Source organism: Paramisgurnus dabryanus, chromosome 20, assembly GCF_030506205.2.
Source record: "Paramisgurnus dabryanus chromosome 20, PD_genome_1.1, whole genome shotgun sequence".
NCBI lineage: Eukaryota > Metazoa > Chordata > Actinopteri > Cypriniformes > Cobitidae > Paramisgurnus > Paramisgurnus dabryanus.
In genome coordinates this window covers 31,808,816-31,825,993 of record NC_133356.1, presented here as the reverse complement: position 1 = coordinate 31,825,993, position 17,178 = coordinate 31,808,816, and the positions used below count along the sequence as shown (strand labels likewise).

General features: G+C 36.6%; 1 protein-coding gene across 8 annotated transcripts in view; it reads left to right on the top strand.

Moving 5' to 3' along the window:
• The first annotated feature begins 14,047 nt into the window (after window positions 1-14,047).
• LOC135732328 (uncharacterized) overlaps window positions 14,048-17,178 on the top strand; it is a 32,802-nt gene continuing 29,671 nt past the window's right edge. For 6 of the 8 annotated variants that reach the window (XM_065250341.2, XM_065250331.2, XM_065250281.2 and 3 more), the window contains exons 1-7: window positions 14,052-14,244; window positions 14,539-14,691; window positions 15,494-15,662; window positions 15,773-15,908; window positions 15,990-16,331; window positions 16,426-16,510; window positions 16,788-17,112. In XM_065250341.2, coding sequence (XP_065106413.1) covers window positions 16,077-16,331; window positions 16,426-16,510; window positions 16,788-17,112 — 665 coding nt within the window. In that variant the 5' untranslated portion in view covers window positions 14,052-14,244; window positions 14,539-14,691; window positions 15,494-15,662; window positions 15,773-15,908; window positions 15,990-16,076. Of the gene's footprint in view, window positions 14,249-14,538; window positions 14,692-15,479; window positions 15,663-15,772; window positions 15,909-15,989; window positions 16,332-16,425; window positions 16,511-16,787; window positions 17,113-17,178 lie in introns of all 8 variants that reach the window. The other 2 variants (XM_065250313.2, XM_065250290.2) reach the window with 2 other exon arrangements.

Sequence of the window (17,178 nt, the reverse complement as noted above, 5' to 3'; positions counted from 1 at the left end):
GCCAGCGTGTGTGGGTTTCGAACTGCTTCGAAAAACTGAATCAAATTTCGAAGCAATTGGTTCAATTGATTCGAAGCTTCGAAAAGCTTCGTTTCTCCCATCACTACCTAAGACACGAAACGATCGGTTTGTGTGAAAAACAAAACAGTATTTATATAATTTTTTACCTCTATCCATTTTTTACACCATACAGAGCAACACGTGCATTCGCTACATCGTCTTATTCATCTAATGTTTAATGGCGGGTTGCGAAACAACTTCATAGGTGCATACCGCCCCCTACTGTATCGGGTGCACGGCATGAGGGCGCTTATAAACTATACGGGGCTCCCGATACAGTAGGTGGCAGTATGCACTTATAAAGTTGTTTCACAACCCGCCATTAAACATTAGATGAATAAGACGGTGATGTGAAAAATAAACATAACGGTGATGTGAACGCACGTGTTGCTCTGGGGTTAAAAAATATATTTTTAGAGGTTAAAAAATATATAAATACTGTTCGGTTTTTTCACACAAACCGATCGTTTAGTGTCTTAGGACATTGATGTGTCGTCACGAGCCGCAGGGTTTAACTTGGATTTGTCTGTGCATGTTTTTTTCTCTATCAGAGTTTGTTACCATCCAATTTTTACGACTGACAGACTGAAATGGTTGGACTTAAAAATGTACATTTGTGTTATTAATTAGCACAGGTGCCAGATTAACACAGATATCAGTGAGGTGTTTCACGTGTTGTCTAATTTTGATTAGTCTTCTTTTTGTATTATTTCATTTTATATTTTTTTATGTTTTAATGTTGTGTTTAAATGTATGGAAATGTGTTTTTGGCAGTGTTTTTGGAAACCGTGTTTAATAAATAGCTTTTATAAACTCTAGTGATGGTCATTAATTATTAATAAATCATTAGCTAGTGGTTTGCAAATATATCATTATGTTGTGACTTTACTTGTTGAGGCACATCATTATTAACTCATTATTTAGTAAAAGTATTAATTAACACACTACTAATGCTGTAATTAATAATGTTTTCATGCATATTTGTTTACCTGTATTATAAGGCTTTGGATCCTTGTGGTAATTAACAAATTAATTAACACTATTAGTTCATAAAAGAAGTGATGATGGAATTAATCCACAATTACATATTTAATTAATAACAATTCATATATGAACTAATATATTAATCAGACAGACTCTTCATTAGTTGCTAATGAGGCAATCATTAATGAATAGCTAATGAATAGCTTAGATAATCATTAGTAAAACATTAATTCAGTATTATCTGTGCATTAGTTAAGCATGAATTCATGATTATTAGTGCACCCTTATTGTAAAGTGTTACCCATTTATGTTTTCCCCAGCAGATGTTTTGAGCACTTCAATCATTTCAAGTTTATTCTAGATTAATTTAAGGCCAATTGCAATTATATTATCATAAATATATATAACATGTATTTCGTAAAGTAATATACTTTTAATCAGCTCTTAACTTTACAACAAAAATAATAGCCAACAGTGATAACAGAAATAGCTGCAGAGTAGCAGTTTAATTTATGCATGATTGGTGAAATGTTCAATTCACAGATTTAAATAAAATAAGTTAATCAAAATGTCTTGATGATTGAGAGAAATCATGCAAATTAAACTAAAACACAGAGTACTGAAGGGTATATTTTAAGGTTTAGGTCAAGTGTACTTATTTATTTGGGTTAAACCAGCATCAGGTTTAACATTGTGTCTGATTGGATTTACTACGTTAACTCCCAGTATTTTATACCAAGGTCAAGCGTTTGATATTGCATATGAAAAACATGTACATAAGTAACCCAAGTTAATCAGTTTGATCAAATAAAAAAGTAAAAAAGCAAATTAAAACATCTGCTAAAGAAAAGTCTACTGTAGCACCTTTCACAATTGTTTATTATGTCAAAGCAGCTTTACATTAATAAACCTGACTCCCTAAACTCCTAGGAGAAAAACCCTAGAGAGAGAGCCAGACATAGCTGATTCTATAGAGGACATACTATATATTAGATACTTTATTATACAACTTTAAAATATAAAAACATAAAAAATTAAAACATTTTTTTTTTAATGTGTTCAAGGATGAGACAGGATCTGCATCAGACATTCAGCCAGCGGTCTGTGGTCATGACGACTGAGGCTGAAATAAAACCTGAAGATGAGAAAGAAAGGAAATGTCAACATTTAATTTTTAGTCATCATATTTATAGTATATCTAGAACCTTAAAGCCACAATATCAGTGGCGGCTCGTGACTGCTCATCCGAGGGACGCTAATTCAAAATAAGTGTTCGGAGTGTCATATGTGTTGCTTGCGTTTGTAAAATATTTGTTTGTTGCGTCATGTGAACCATGTGCATCACGTGTTTTGTCAAAATAAGTGCCTGCTGCACACGCGTCAAAACCATTTATGATAAAAGAGACGCTCACGTTCACAAAATACTCGCAAGACACTCCCTTAACAGTAAACTTTGATTATGCCCGAGATTTTGCGAGTATAGTTAAAAAAGCATTAATTCATACCTCCTTCAAACTCCATATGTCTCAGGATGATGAAAACAGCATCTCCGATCATTCCCCTCTCCTTCAGTCATTCAGCTTCATCCTTTGTATATTTTCTATTTTAGTCAGCTTCATCCTTTGTTTATTTTGCATGGATAGGGCCCTGTAGTGATGAAAATGTACATTTAAAACAATCTTACTATACAACTAACTACAGAAAATAAAAAGCATGTAATCTGCAAAATGTAGTTTCCTAATTGGTCTGTTACCTCATTTTGTATACGAGTAGCTCTTCTTCGTCAGACTCAATTTTAAACCAGTCATGATCTAAGATCTGCTTGAGCGTCGGACGATCACTTGGATTCAGGGCCAGGCAACCACTTAACAGATCACAGATTTCTGTACAAGATTTAGGAGAGAGCTGGTTAGTCATCATGACACACAAATGGCAATAATGATCATGGCATAAAGAGACGCTTTTGTTGTCATTTAATAATACTGCAAAAAAGTCTGTCTGTCTATCATCTAAAGGGTCACAGACAGACAGTTCCTCAGGTTAAGATGATGGCACAATGATGTAATACATTGGCGAGCCACTAAATGACTGTTTAGCTAAACACAATAAAATCTAACATCTTGCCAGACAGACCGTATCCTCTGATAATATTTATTGTGGATTTGATCAGAGGCTTTGTGTGTGCATGTTGATCAGTCATTTTCACTCACCCTTTGATAAATCCTTCTCAGTTGTCTTCAGATTCCCGGAGTGAAAGTCGTTTAAATTAGAAGGGAAACGTCTAAGCACCATGAAGTACAGCACAGAACCTAAGGCCCAGACGTTTGCTGGCACAGCGTGGAATTTCTCAACCGTGTAGATCTCAGGCGGGGTGCAACATCGAGCTCCTGTACACAAAACATCATGTTGAGTCATTTTGTAAAAGAAACAACAGGTTTCAATACTCTGCTATATAAAAAAATTTCAGCTCACCTACAAAGTCACGGGAATCATATGCCTCATGCGTCAGATAATGTCCAACCCCAAAGTCAATTAACTTCAGGCTCATTGTTGATTGCTGCACCAAGAAGTTATTGACATGGATGTCGGTATGGAAAACTCCACAATCCAGACAGTGTTGCACTGCCAGTACCGCCTGACGCATGAGATGTCTTGCTGTATTTTCACTTAGTCCTCTATGATTTCTAACAAAATCCCACAAGGATTCGCTGTGCAGTGGGTACTCCAACACGAGCATGTAAAAGTGTTTAGTCTCGTACCAGTCATACATCTGTATGACATTGGGGCATGAGGGCGCATCTCCTAACTTAAGCATCAGCGCCACTTCTGTAATGAGCGGTTCGGGGTATCCAGGCTGGAGAAAAATTATGAATTAGATAAAAACAATATCTTGTATTGGTGCATATTCGCTTAATTGCCTATTTTATGTACTTCATTACATTTTATGACAACTTACAATCTGAAGATATGTGTGATACTTTTTTTTGGAAATTCGCTTGATTGCAACCTGTAAAGAGAAAAAGAACAAAAGTTAATTTCTCTTGAGCTGACTGAAGCGGCTCACCTGACACTGCACACATAACTTTAAGGTTTGAGAATCTACAAACTTTAAAACATGGTTTAGATCAAGTGGACATACAAATTTCAGCAAACATTGTGTTTGATATAAATACGAGTGCATTACCGGAGTGCCATCCGATTTACGGATCCCTTTGTACACTTTGCCCCAGCCACCGGACCCAAGCACTTCATCCTTCAAGAGTTGATATTTAGAATCAAAAGTGTCTGAAAAACAGACAGAAAAATGATGAGGTGACAGTACATGTTAACACTCATATACTCACAGATGAAAGGTACAGCATACATTTCCAGGTACAGAAGAATATGATGAAGAAACCATTTCACATATTGGTGCAACCCACCGTAGGAGTAATGAAGTCAGTACACTCACCTTTAGGCACTGAGGGATCAGCTGGTTTCTTCTCGCTTGGCGGTTCAAAAGCTTGTTGAACAACATTTATAACTTTTGGCCTGACAACTTTATCATCTTCCAGCGAGGGATTTCTGGGATTTTCAAAAGCTTTTGGCCTGGGATTTTTACCACCTTTTGCCTCAGGATTTCCAACATCTTTTGACCCAGGATTTTTAGCTTTATTTGGGTCGGGATTTCCGCCACCTTTGAACCCAATATTCTCTGGAATGGCACCTATCTTCTGTAGCCTGGCATTAGCTGCAGTGATGCCACCAAAACTGGCCAAATCCGCACCATTCATGGCATCAGGAATAGCTGGATCGGCATCTTTTTTCACTTTACTCTTCCCTTTTTTTCTCCAAGGGTTGTGAAATGAGCGGCTCTTTGATGCCTTTTGTTTGTGTTTCTTTAAGCCAACACTCTTCGATTGACAATCTGCCAGATCAACAACTTCCCTGGCATCAGGGATAGCTGTATCGGCCTCAATCTGTGAAGTCGGCATTGACTCCACTTTGCCCCTCCGGAAGCATCCAAGGATGCGTTGCTTCAATGTCTTGCGTTTATCCGGACGAATCTTTGGTTTTGATTGGGGGCAGGCCAGATCAGGAATGCCAACAGGAATATCTGAAACGGCCTTGGGCTGTTGAGTTGGCACAACAGTCACTTTTTCTCCCTGGAGGTTAGATTTGCGGCTCTTTGAAGCCTTTTGTTTCTGTTTCTTCGGACCAACGTTTGTCTTTGACTGTGATGCAAGATCAACAACTTCCCTAACATCAGGGATAGCTGGATCCGCTTTAAGCTGTGGAGTCGGCACTGACTCCACCTTGCCCCTCCAGAGACAGTCAAAGAATGCTATTCGTTTGTCCGGTTTTATTTTAGTGTTTAATTCAGAGCTGGCCAGAACAGCATCATCCTTTAGATTAGGATTTGCTGAATCAGGATTAAGCTGTGGAGAAGACCAGAGGTGGGTCAGACAGACAGACAGACAGACAGACAGATAAATGTTTCCAGCCATGTTTAGAAGCCATGTTTCCATCCAAGGCTTTTTAGCAAAAAATGCTTTAGCGCATAAACGCAATGTCAATACCTTAAATAATATATATATTTTTAAAATAGCTTTAACACAAATTAATGTGATGTCACATGATAGATCTTCATCACACGCAACCTCTGAAGGGCATAACAGCAAACAATAGGCGCTCTTATTGCAGCCTGAGACTTTCTGTTTTGATTTGCAGAGTCGATCCTCCCTATACACAAAGGGTACGCAAACTGCACTGAACTTACTTCATGAAGTGCTGAAATGTCAATCACTTATCCATAAAATGATTCATGTTTATTCTCCTAAATATAAAATGTTTTCTCCTCATAATCAGGTCCCTTTGGTGAAAGCTTTCATTGTAAGAGCATTAGAGAAATTAGGTAGATAATTTGCTCATGGTCAGATTTTTTTGCGATACAACTTATGTGACAATTCCCTTTCATCATTCGTGACATCACCACAGACACCATTTTAGCACCATTTGAATAGAAAACCTTTTTTACGCATATTCACTTGGTCGATAACAAAACCTGGATGGAAACATGTTTATAAATGGACAGATAGTTGTAGTAAATGTAATGATGTAACAAACCTCTGAAGGAATCAGTGTTTCAACTTTATCATTATTCAGGAATGGGTGCTTTACATTCTCCCATGCCTTCATTAATGATTTAAAGAATGTATTCTTGCATTTTTCTACACCAAAAAACAAAAACAAATGATAAACTATTAGAAAATTCATTATGACAAAAGAGAATGACAAAGAACCGTTGTCAGTAATAATACTTAATTAACACATTTAACAAACTGTCCACCCAGATACTATTTAATCAAATATGTATATGTAATTGAGTATCTAATTCTTTATAATAAATTCCTAAAAATACAGCAATGATTATTGCATTAATGTTGTTAAAATATGAGTTTAAAACACACTAGAAAAATGGTCTAAACTTAATTACTTATTGTAAGATGCTTTATTTTACTGAGTTTAATGTAATAAGATATCAGTATCTGCAAGGGCCAACAAAACTATTGAGGAACAAACATGATACAGATTTAAAGATTGTCAAGAACACAAAATTTCCATCTGACCTGTGGGGCTGTTCGCCTCCTCAAATGCAGGAGTAAACTCCTTTACTCCTCCTCGTGGATGTGAACTCCAGGCGTGTCTGTCTAACAAATGTCCGTTGGTCGGGACATTGTCAGGGACGGCACTTGGAAGGACAAAATCCATTCCACCATCATCACATCTCCATCCCAACACTGCAATTCAATAAATAATGTTATGAAATGAATGCTTTAACTGAAGTGATCAATATGTGTCTAAAACTTGTCACTTATTTAAATGTATTGTTTATTCAACTGTATAAAATAAATATCTCATTTGCATATATATATTTGCATATATATATACATATATATATATATATATATATATATATATATATATATATATATATATATATATATATATATATATATATATATTAGGGGTGGCACGGTCCATGAAAAAAATCCGAACCGTTCGGTTCGCTTGTCTCGGTTCGGAGCGCGTGTGTACCGCACGGTTCAACGGTTCATGGCATGCGCAATGTAGTCTCATGCCCTGTATGTGACCTCAGATAGCGTGTTTCCCTTTCGCGTAAAAGAAGAGGTGACTGGTTTGGAGTATAAGTACTGCAGGTTATGTTACGTGTAGAAATGGCAAGTTGGAGAGAAAAGGAAGTCTGCCCGCAGTTGGAGGATGCGCCAGCGTCGTATAAGTTTGGTATGTGGAAACATATTTTTATTTCATGTTACTTATGATGACAGCAGAAATAAAACAATAGATAGAACTGCAGTCTATGGGTTGAAAGTGCTCGAACAGCCACAGGAGATCGCCTTCTCTCCGACCATTTATCTAATCTGAGGTACTGACAACAATGTTTTACGTCTTTTCGTATTCAGCGCTATTTTTAGCCTTTCATTGATAAAATTAAAGCGGCTGATTTCCGCGTAGTTTCATTTTGCTAGCGTGTGAAAGTTGCGCGATCTTATTTCAGAAATTGCCCCTCAAAGTAATCAGGACAGAAGTGGTCAAAAGTGGACAAAAGAGACTTAAAGAGATTTTAATATTACAGGTGCAAAGGTTATGTTTCTCTCTCGTCCACATAATCTCTCAGTATTAAAGCAGCCTCTCAGTGATAAACCTAAGAGCTACACTGAAGTTGGCATTTTAATAAATGCAAGTTATCTTTGTGTGCTAAAAATGCACATAAAGTTCATGTAGATGGCAATACACATTCTCTTTTTTGCCAAATAAATGAAAAGCATGTTGAAATCATCAATGTCTTCCCTCTTGCTCTATCAAAATCTCATCTGGCTTTCCTCAGAGATGGTCCAATGTGCTTAAAGTCAAATTCAGTTTGTGCATGATTACATGATATAACTTTTTTAATACTGTATCCTAAATTATGGATAATTAATACATTAATAAGATAATACATTTCTGGAGTGTTAAAAATTTAAAGAAAAAATAACAACAAGAACCGTACTGAACCGTGAACCGTGACCATAGAACCGTGATACGAACCAAACCGAGGGTTTTGTGAACCATGCCACCCCTAATATATATATATATATATATATATATATATATATATGACCTCATACAGTGGCAATTCTTATTTTTAATTTGGGGACAATTTATATTTATGTTAATGTCTTGTTATGAAGCTGTTGTCAGGGCATTTTAGATACATGTATTTAAAATCTGTATTTTAGTTTAGTACTTTAGCATTTTCAAAATAAAGAAAATATTTAAATATTTATTGCAGAGCGATCTTTCAAACATACACGGACATACAGCTGTTTGCCCTAGGGCAATACTTCCGGTTTTGCCGGAACAATTTAGGTTTTCAATTTGTCCTTTTATCATAGCGTAACAACGAACACTGTTATGGCATGGAAAATTGCCACTAGGAATGTGTGATAAAAAATGAGAATTCCTAGTGGCAATTTTCCATGCCATAACTGTGTTCATTGTTACGCTATGATAAAAGGACAAATTTTTAAGCACACCACCTTGGACAAAACCATTCGTGTTAGAGGTAGGATTACTTGTAACACAAAATATGTGGTATACTTGTTAAAATGTCCATGCGATTTGTACTATGTTGGTAAGACCAAGCGTGAATTGAAGACTAGGATATGTGAGCACAAGTGTTCCATTCGTAAACATGATGAGAAATCACCGGTGGCGAGACATTTCAACAGTTTAAAACATGATGTCAGAGAGTTAACATTTATGGGTATTGAGGTCGTGCATATGCCACGTAGGGGTGGTGATTGAGACAAATTGTTACTACAGAGAGAAGCGTATTGGATTCATTATTTGGGTACAATAATTCCCTCTGGGATGAATGAAGAATTGGTTCTTAGCTGTTTTCTGTAACGTTGTTAATATGATACAACTTTAAGAATGTTTTTCTCTCTTCCTGTCTTTCTTCTTCTCTTTTTTGTAATTTTATTTCAATATTTTTGTATTTTTTATTATTATTTTTTTCATTTGTGTATTGCATATCAGTGTATTTGTACAATTTGTACATTTTGAGAAATGTATTTTGATGAATTTTGATGGTTGCTTGTAACTTGAGCTCCCTCTTTTGGAGAGGAATTGTATGGTCAGAGGTGAACACCCTATTTAAGGGAACACCTGTGATTAATCTGTGAAATCGCCATTACACGCTGAAGAAGGGCGTTCAGCCCGAAACGTTCGTTGTGGGCGATTAAATGCTATTTTTGCAATTTGAACTGTGAGTGCTATAACTGTGAGTGCTTGAACTGTGACACTATATGACATTTTTTACATTGAGGGATTCAGCAGCCAGTTTAATTTATTTCAATTATCAGTAAGTGTGAGCGTGTTGTTGCATAGAATATTAATATTTACTGCCAGGTAAACCTTGCAAAAGATTTAACAATGTGTGAAAAATTATTTCATGAACAAAAAAAAAAATTATGAGAATTAAACGTCAAAGCCCTAAAACAGGCAATAAATTGTCACAATTGATTAGACAATTAACCGTCAGCCAAATTTCATAATCGTGACAGCCCTAAGTATGATATTAACTAAACAAACCAATTAATTAGTTTGTTCAGCAAGAAAACTAGAGAAACACACAGCTCTGTGAAAACTAGATTTCATAAGGTCACACTCATACTTAGGGCTGTCACGATTATGAAATTTGGCTGACGGTTAATTGTCTAATAATTGTGTTAATATTAACTTAATATTAACACAATTATCAGCACACTAAGGTTTAAAAAAATTATCCGACCCTCACACCATGGCGTTATTTACCATCCGGCCCTCAGGCTAAAATGAGTTTGACACCCCTGGTGTACATCAAGGAGTAACTTTATAGACGGTCCCTAAATTCACCACTATCAAATTGTCAACTACATCGATTTCATCTTAAACGAATCCCTGATCCAAGTAAAACCTAAATTGTTCATCCCCTAATTTACCAAAATATACCTCTGCTGTCTTCAAACAATACAACCCGTTCATGTATATACATATTAAGTACACATAAGCTTTCATCACATCACAAAAAAATAAAAGTTTTGTTAACTTGAGATAACGAGAAATTAAGTTGTGATCATGAGAAAACAAGCAAGCAAAAATAAAAGTAGTAAGTTACACAACCGGCTTCCGTAAATGAACAAAACATTTGCAGTCTGGATAACAACAGTATGCACTGCTAACTATTTATTATGTTATACATCCTTTATTAAACATGGTTTTACTACAGTTACATCTAACAAAACATGGTTAACGGTACTGTAGTAAAACCATTGTTACCACAACATAACCATGGTTTTGCTAATAGTACTCAATACACCAATAAACATGGTTACTACACTTTTACCACATAAAAACCATTGTTAATTTTCGTGAGGGATATTAAAAAACAAGGCCTCATACGGCGTAATTCTTATCTTAAATTGCGGGGATGTTTTATTAATTGTGGTCGCTTTTTGTTGAATTAATGGACTCAAAATGTGTCTGCGTATTCTGCCGGTCAAGAAAAACGGCGGGTGAAATGTCAAGTTCACGAGCACCACCTGGTGTGTCTACATGTACGTGCATTAACAACACAATAACTGTATGTAAACTTATCAACAGACTTTTTGATTTAACTTGCATCTTACCTCTTTGGCGTTTCGCCTCAGTACGTGTTGGATAAACATCCACCATCTCCTCCTCATCATCCTCCTCTCCTCCACATGGATTTAAACCACCGGCAGCGCGCCCGAATTTTGACGAAAGTCCGATATCAAGGACATAGTCAAAGTTCGGCACAGCATTCGGCAAAAAAAAATCCATGTTCTCGACATCTGTTTTTTCCGTGTCCTTGTCGGACAATGGTGTTACAGGACGAAACATGTCAGAAAATAACTGCAGACTTAACTGTGCTTAGACTCGGTTCACAGAGGGTTGAAATCTAAGTAAACTGTCCTCCGTACACAGTGCGTCAAGCAGTTTAAAGTTGCGAACTTTTTGAAAGTCTGCAAATTCACTTGGTAATCTGTACAGTAGCGTTCAGATCAGTCAAATGATAGCGGTTTCTTCTGGTTCAGCTTTTTATAGGCACCGAGTGTGATGTCATAATGGTTCCATGACAACGACGCGTTCTACAGTATGGTTGTCATGGAGTTTAATGACTCTGTTCTGTTTACGGTTCAACTGTGATGAGTTTTATATATATATATATTTGTATGTCCCTTGTGTTGTTTAAATAAAAAAATTTACAACTTTTGGACTTTTTATTGTAGATATATATGAATATCCCATCAAAACTCTTTAATATGTCTTACTTAATGCTTATTACTACTTTTTTAAAATGTATTTTACAGTATGTATAGATGCTATTTTGTATTAATATATTTAGACCTATTGTGTTATTCATTTACAACCACTAGATGGCACTATGTTAATTACCAGTAATGTTAAAAGAAAAAGAGTATTAGTCGAGAGCAAAACACAGACAAGCTCAGATTGTATGGAGATTTTATTTAAATCATCAAAAGCATCAGAGGTCATATATTTTAATGCATGATACATACAAAAGGTTTTTTCATTGCTCAAAATCCTTCACGCATATCAAATAGTTTAACACTGGCAGTCAGTCAAAAACAGACATTAAGTTAGATTATAATCCCTCATCCCTTACAGCAGTTAAAGCATCAACAGAGTTACATATTGCTGGGTTTACTGCAGGGTTAAATTCACTAAACACTATAATTCCCAAAAACATTAAAGGACATTTGACATGTTGACTCATGAAGAACCACCACAGAGACTAAAGGGTCATGGTGTTGGACAAAATACTGAATGAGATGAGAGGAAAAGATCTTAAAAAATGTTTCCACTACCAAAATAATTTTTTCTGCCCCAAACCAATTTTATGCAACAATCTCCTATCTTTGGTCAGATAACATGAAGCCTAAATTAACCTCCTAAGATCGAGCTTTGGTTTGTCTTTTTTTTTCAGATTTCTACCAGCTATTTTGGGGATCCAATAAATATAATAACCAAATATTTTTCTTTGAACATGAAGCAGTGTATTTGTCCATGTTTGTGTATAAGAGGTTCCAGTTACACAGAATTAAGTATTATGGTGCAAACAACAAAAACATTGATGTCCACATACGTGACATCCAGGTCTTGGAGGTTAAATGTGGCATAATACAACTATAAATATAGATAGACCTCATTAAAAAAATTTACCTTATTAAAGATATCAAGATTATATTTTTTACATTATAGATTTTATGTAGAAATCTCTCAAACTTGCTTCACTGATACTCTGAACTTTATTAAACTACATCTAAACACAGTTTAAGAATTATCTTCATTCACTGTTATATTTACCTTTAAGCTAAAGAAGACTGTACCATATACCATTAATCTATATAAAGCACTGTACCATACCACCAAAAATATGTTGAAGTCAAACTTTCTATTAATGCCATTCATTTTTATCACCAGCAGGTGGCGACTGTAGATCAAACATGCAGTCACTGTTTCATTTCTCTGCAAAAGTTTGAGTAGAGATGAGCACGTGGACCTGTGTGATAATAATAAGAAATTATTCAAAGACATATCACAATGATGATAACTTTGGTATAGGGATGAACATTCCCTACTGAAAAACAGCTAAAACCAACCTAAGTTGACCTGGTCTCCCAGTTTGGTTTTAGCTGGTGTAGCAGGCTGGTTTTAGAGAGGTTTTTAGAGTCCACTTTTAGCTGTTCAGATCGAAAAACCAGCTTTACCAGGCTGAAAGCTTAGAAGAGTGGTCTTAGCTGGTTTACGCTGGTGCTCCACGCCTGGCAAAGCTGCATACATCTGGTTTTACTGACTGGTCAAGTTAATGGATCAGTTGGTCTTCCCCCCTGACCAGCTAGAAAAGTGTCCAAACCCCCTTAAAATCCAGCCTGCTACACCAGCTCAAACCACCCGGGAGACCAGTTAAAACCAGCCAGCCAGCTTAAGTCTGTTCGGCAGGGTTATGGATGTCTATTGTATATTTACTGTACCTGGGGCATAAGACAGTTAAACAATCTCAAAGTTACAGCATTAGCATTGAGTTGACAAAACCAAACCAACACTCTGAAAATTACACTCTAGTTATTTTTTTAAACCATAATGGGACCTGAATATTAGACAGACAAACGCTTTATCCTACTAGATAACTTATGCTTATGATGCTCAGCATTGCCGGTAATACTCATATTTTCCCCCGCATATCTTATTTTCTTGTTTTTAAATATTTAATGCATCAGATTCATATATATGCATTTACATAACATGATGTCATAGCAAAGTGAACCCATATAAAACTCGTGCCTTAACATTAGTCATCTTCACTGTTATTTTTATAATCAAAAACAATATGAAACAAAAAAAACTGTAAATACATGAACAACATAACAAAACAAACTTTTACAACTTACTGTATCTAAACAGCACCTTTACTAGTCGATGCATCTCTGGCTCTCACACTCTCAACAACAAAAAAGTAATCTGCAGTCAACGATTCACAATGGAGATGTTTATATCTAACCTCTGGAGAAAATCTGATCGTATCTTTAACTCTGAGCTAACGTTAGCCATAGCATTCACGCACGCACGCACGCACGCACCGCACGCCTCCGTGTAGCGCCATAGACAGTAAAAAAAAAGGTGCATTTTACAGACGCAAATTGAATCCCTGTAATCGTTTCATGATTGGTTACTACCCCATCAATCAAAACGTTGCTGAATAGGCATTGGCTGGTTTCATTTTGACTTCATCCAGTCAAAAACTAAGGTGTGCAAATGACACCTCACTTAGCCAATGTACTTTTAAGTTCTCAAATCTTATCTGATTGGACAAAACAGTAAGGCGCAGTTTTGCTCGGAAGATTCCAACGCAGAGCAGAAAGACGTGACTTTGCTAAGAATCGATATTTTTTTGAAAATAAACATGATCGATCATACTAACCGGAAGCGCGGATCTTTCAGGATTTTTTTCTAATTTTTTTCGTTGTTTTGGATTAAAATGTGGGATGCGTCTTAAAGAGTGGACCCTTATACGTTGCAATGTATTCTGGTGTTTCTTGGATTCGTCCGAAATGATCAGAACCGTGATATGTAAGTAAGTTAGCACTTACTGACATTCATATTATGCCTTCCGTCTGCGTTTCATTTAATTCTTCCCACTCCAGTGTACTGATCGCAAAAACAAGCTCAGAACATGAATCTTGAGTTTTAGCTTAAATTAGGCAGGTCTTGACATAGTCACGTAATTGAATCACGAATTTCACTTTTTTTTCTTGTCACTTAGAACGACCATCAACATAATGTATTTCAATAAGATGTATTTTTCGTGCTTGCACCTTTTTTAATCCTATTTTTCACCTTTTTCTACTTTTTTTTCTTTTTTAGCGAAGTGCAAAAGTCTACGTTCAACGTAGACAATTATGGCCCGTCATTGGCCCAGAGTGTACGTTCACTGTAGACTCTAGGCCAATCAGAGAGCCGAACCGTCTACGTCCACCTTCCGACTAACTGGTTGGAAATAGAATTGATAATTGGAAGGTAAGAAATGATATACTATCATGTAAAAACAGAGAAATACGATAATATTATGTCAAAGTACAAGCTTAAATTTACGTGATTTAACTATTTATTCGTTGATACGTGACAACGAAGCGTCCGGTATCAAGATCGTTACACATTCACATATTGTGGTAAAAGTGTAGTAACCATGTTATTTAGGTGTATTAATTACTATCAGCAAAACCATGGTTTTACTACAGTAACCGTGGTGTAACTATGGTTTTTGAAAAACATGGTTGTCAAACCTATGGTTATTTTGTGGTATCCATGGTTTTACTACAGTAACCATGTTTTTTTGGTTTTAATTGTAGTAAAACCATGGTTAATTTTCGTGGTATTTGTAGTAACACTCTGGTCATACAAATGACATTCATTTCACCAAAAAACTTGTTTATTACACTTTTACTATAATAACATTTGGTTAATTTACATAAGAATGGGCTAAAATAATAGCTTGATCTGTGGTAATGGCCAAATCAAGTTCTTTTCAATATAACTTTTTATTTTTAATTGCAACTATGACCAAAAGCCTATAAATCTCTATATATCACCTCATGTAAAATACTGTACAGTGGGGGAAATAAGTATCATAAATGTTTATTTGCCCAATAAATAGCCTAGAATTTAACTTTTCACCTGACTTTGTGCATTTATAATGTGTACACAGATATTCAAATTCGCTCACTGTAAAACCCATAACCTAAATCATGACCTTCTGTATTTGTCATGGTAAGAATAATTTTTTATCATCATGATGATTATAACAGGCTGTTTCCTTCAGGAGAAGATGGATCCATTGCTGCCCAAGCTAAGCTTTTTTGACATAAGTGTGCCAAAAAATAGGCAACAATGCCTTCTTAGGGCAACAAAGGAGGCCAAGGCACTGGCGAATCGAAACACGTGCTTCAAAAAGACAACAGTCGAGGACCAAAAGACGGCTTGTGAGGAAGGTATATCTACATATATCTTGGCACTAGGGCAGTTGATGTGTTTCCACCCTATGTTTCCACTGCAGCATATGATGTTTTTGTGCTTGTCATTAAAATGTCTGTGTCTTCAGCTAAAAAGAGATGTCGGCACTTCACCTCGACTCCATCAGAGGAGCAGTATCTCGGTCAGCTTCATTTGACCTTTGGAAAATACAATGGCCAAAGCTTTAAATGGCTGGTCGAAAATGATGTTGGCTACATTAAGTAGTGAGTGTGTTGCACAAAACAGAATCAACATTTTTCATAATTCCTTTTTCCATAAATTAATTATATTATGTGACATTTCAGTATCATTGATCTGCATGTAAAAGAATGCCAGCATCTCAAAAAATAAAACCATTAATGACCGGAGGGTGAAGGACCTCCTCCTGAGGTATGTGCAGCTGTTCCCTCCGGTCTCCTGCTACCTCGAGGTCAACGTGGACAGGGCAATTTATGGGCAGGACCGCTTCAGGTCGTTCACTTTCCTCGAGATGCGGCAGTGGTACAGCCTGCACAAGCTGGGACCGGCCAAGAGAGAAAATGGCGCAGGAGGCGTACACCTCTACAAAGCAGTGGCTGGTGATGAAGGAGAAGGACATCACCACCAAGTCCCAGAAGTGCTTCAGGCGCTACATTCTCGATAGAGAGGTAGGTTACGGTGACTTTAAACAGCCGTGATTGTTACTAAACACATGCTAGGTTAAGACAAACCTCAAAGCTAAAACTTCCCTGTAATTCACAGAAGCCTCCACCGGATTCCAATCTTCCTGCCGCCACTTCCAGCTCTTCAAGAAGAGAACCAGGATCAGTCAGAGCTTTATTGCCAGGTATGTTTGCACATACAAGGAATTTGTTTTGGTGAGATTCTAGAGCACAGAATAAGTGTGACAGGATACAGACAATAAAATAATACAATTAGAATTAATAAAATACACAATATGCAAAAAAATAGATTAAAAAAAGAAAATATATATTTTTTAAAGACAAAATACAAGATGGTATGTACAAGTATGTATGTACAAATGCAAGGAAATGTAAATAAAGTAGTTAAGAAGTGTGGTGTGTTAAATAAATAATGATTAAATAAATCAAGCTTCCCTGCAGCCGCTGCCACCTCCCAGTTGTCATGGTCCGATGACGCTCTGGACGACACAGTCTTCTTGCCCATCTCCACCAGCCAGCCTGTGTTCGTCAGGAGTCCCGAACAGCTGCCGCTCTCCACCAGCGTGCCAGCAACTGCAGAGCATCCTGAACAGACTCCTTTGCGTAAACGAGCAAGAAGGCAAAGCGCAGCAAGCACAAGAAGCCCCTGCTGTCCTCCACCAGCAAGGCTGTTTAGTCTCCCCCTGATGCTCGCCCAGAGGAGTCATCATCGACCTCAAACAGCCAGACTGCGTCTGCCACCACCTTGCCACAGAGTGACTATTCTGTAAGTGTAAAATCACAACATACATAAGCAATGTTAAAGCATTTCACAAAATCCCTTGGTTACTAA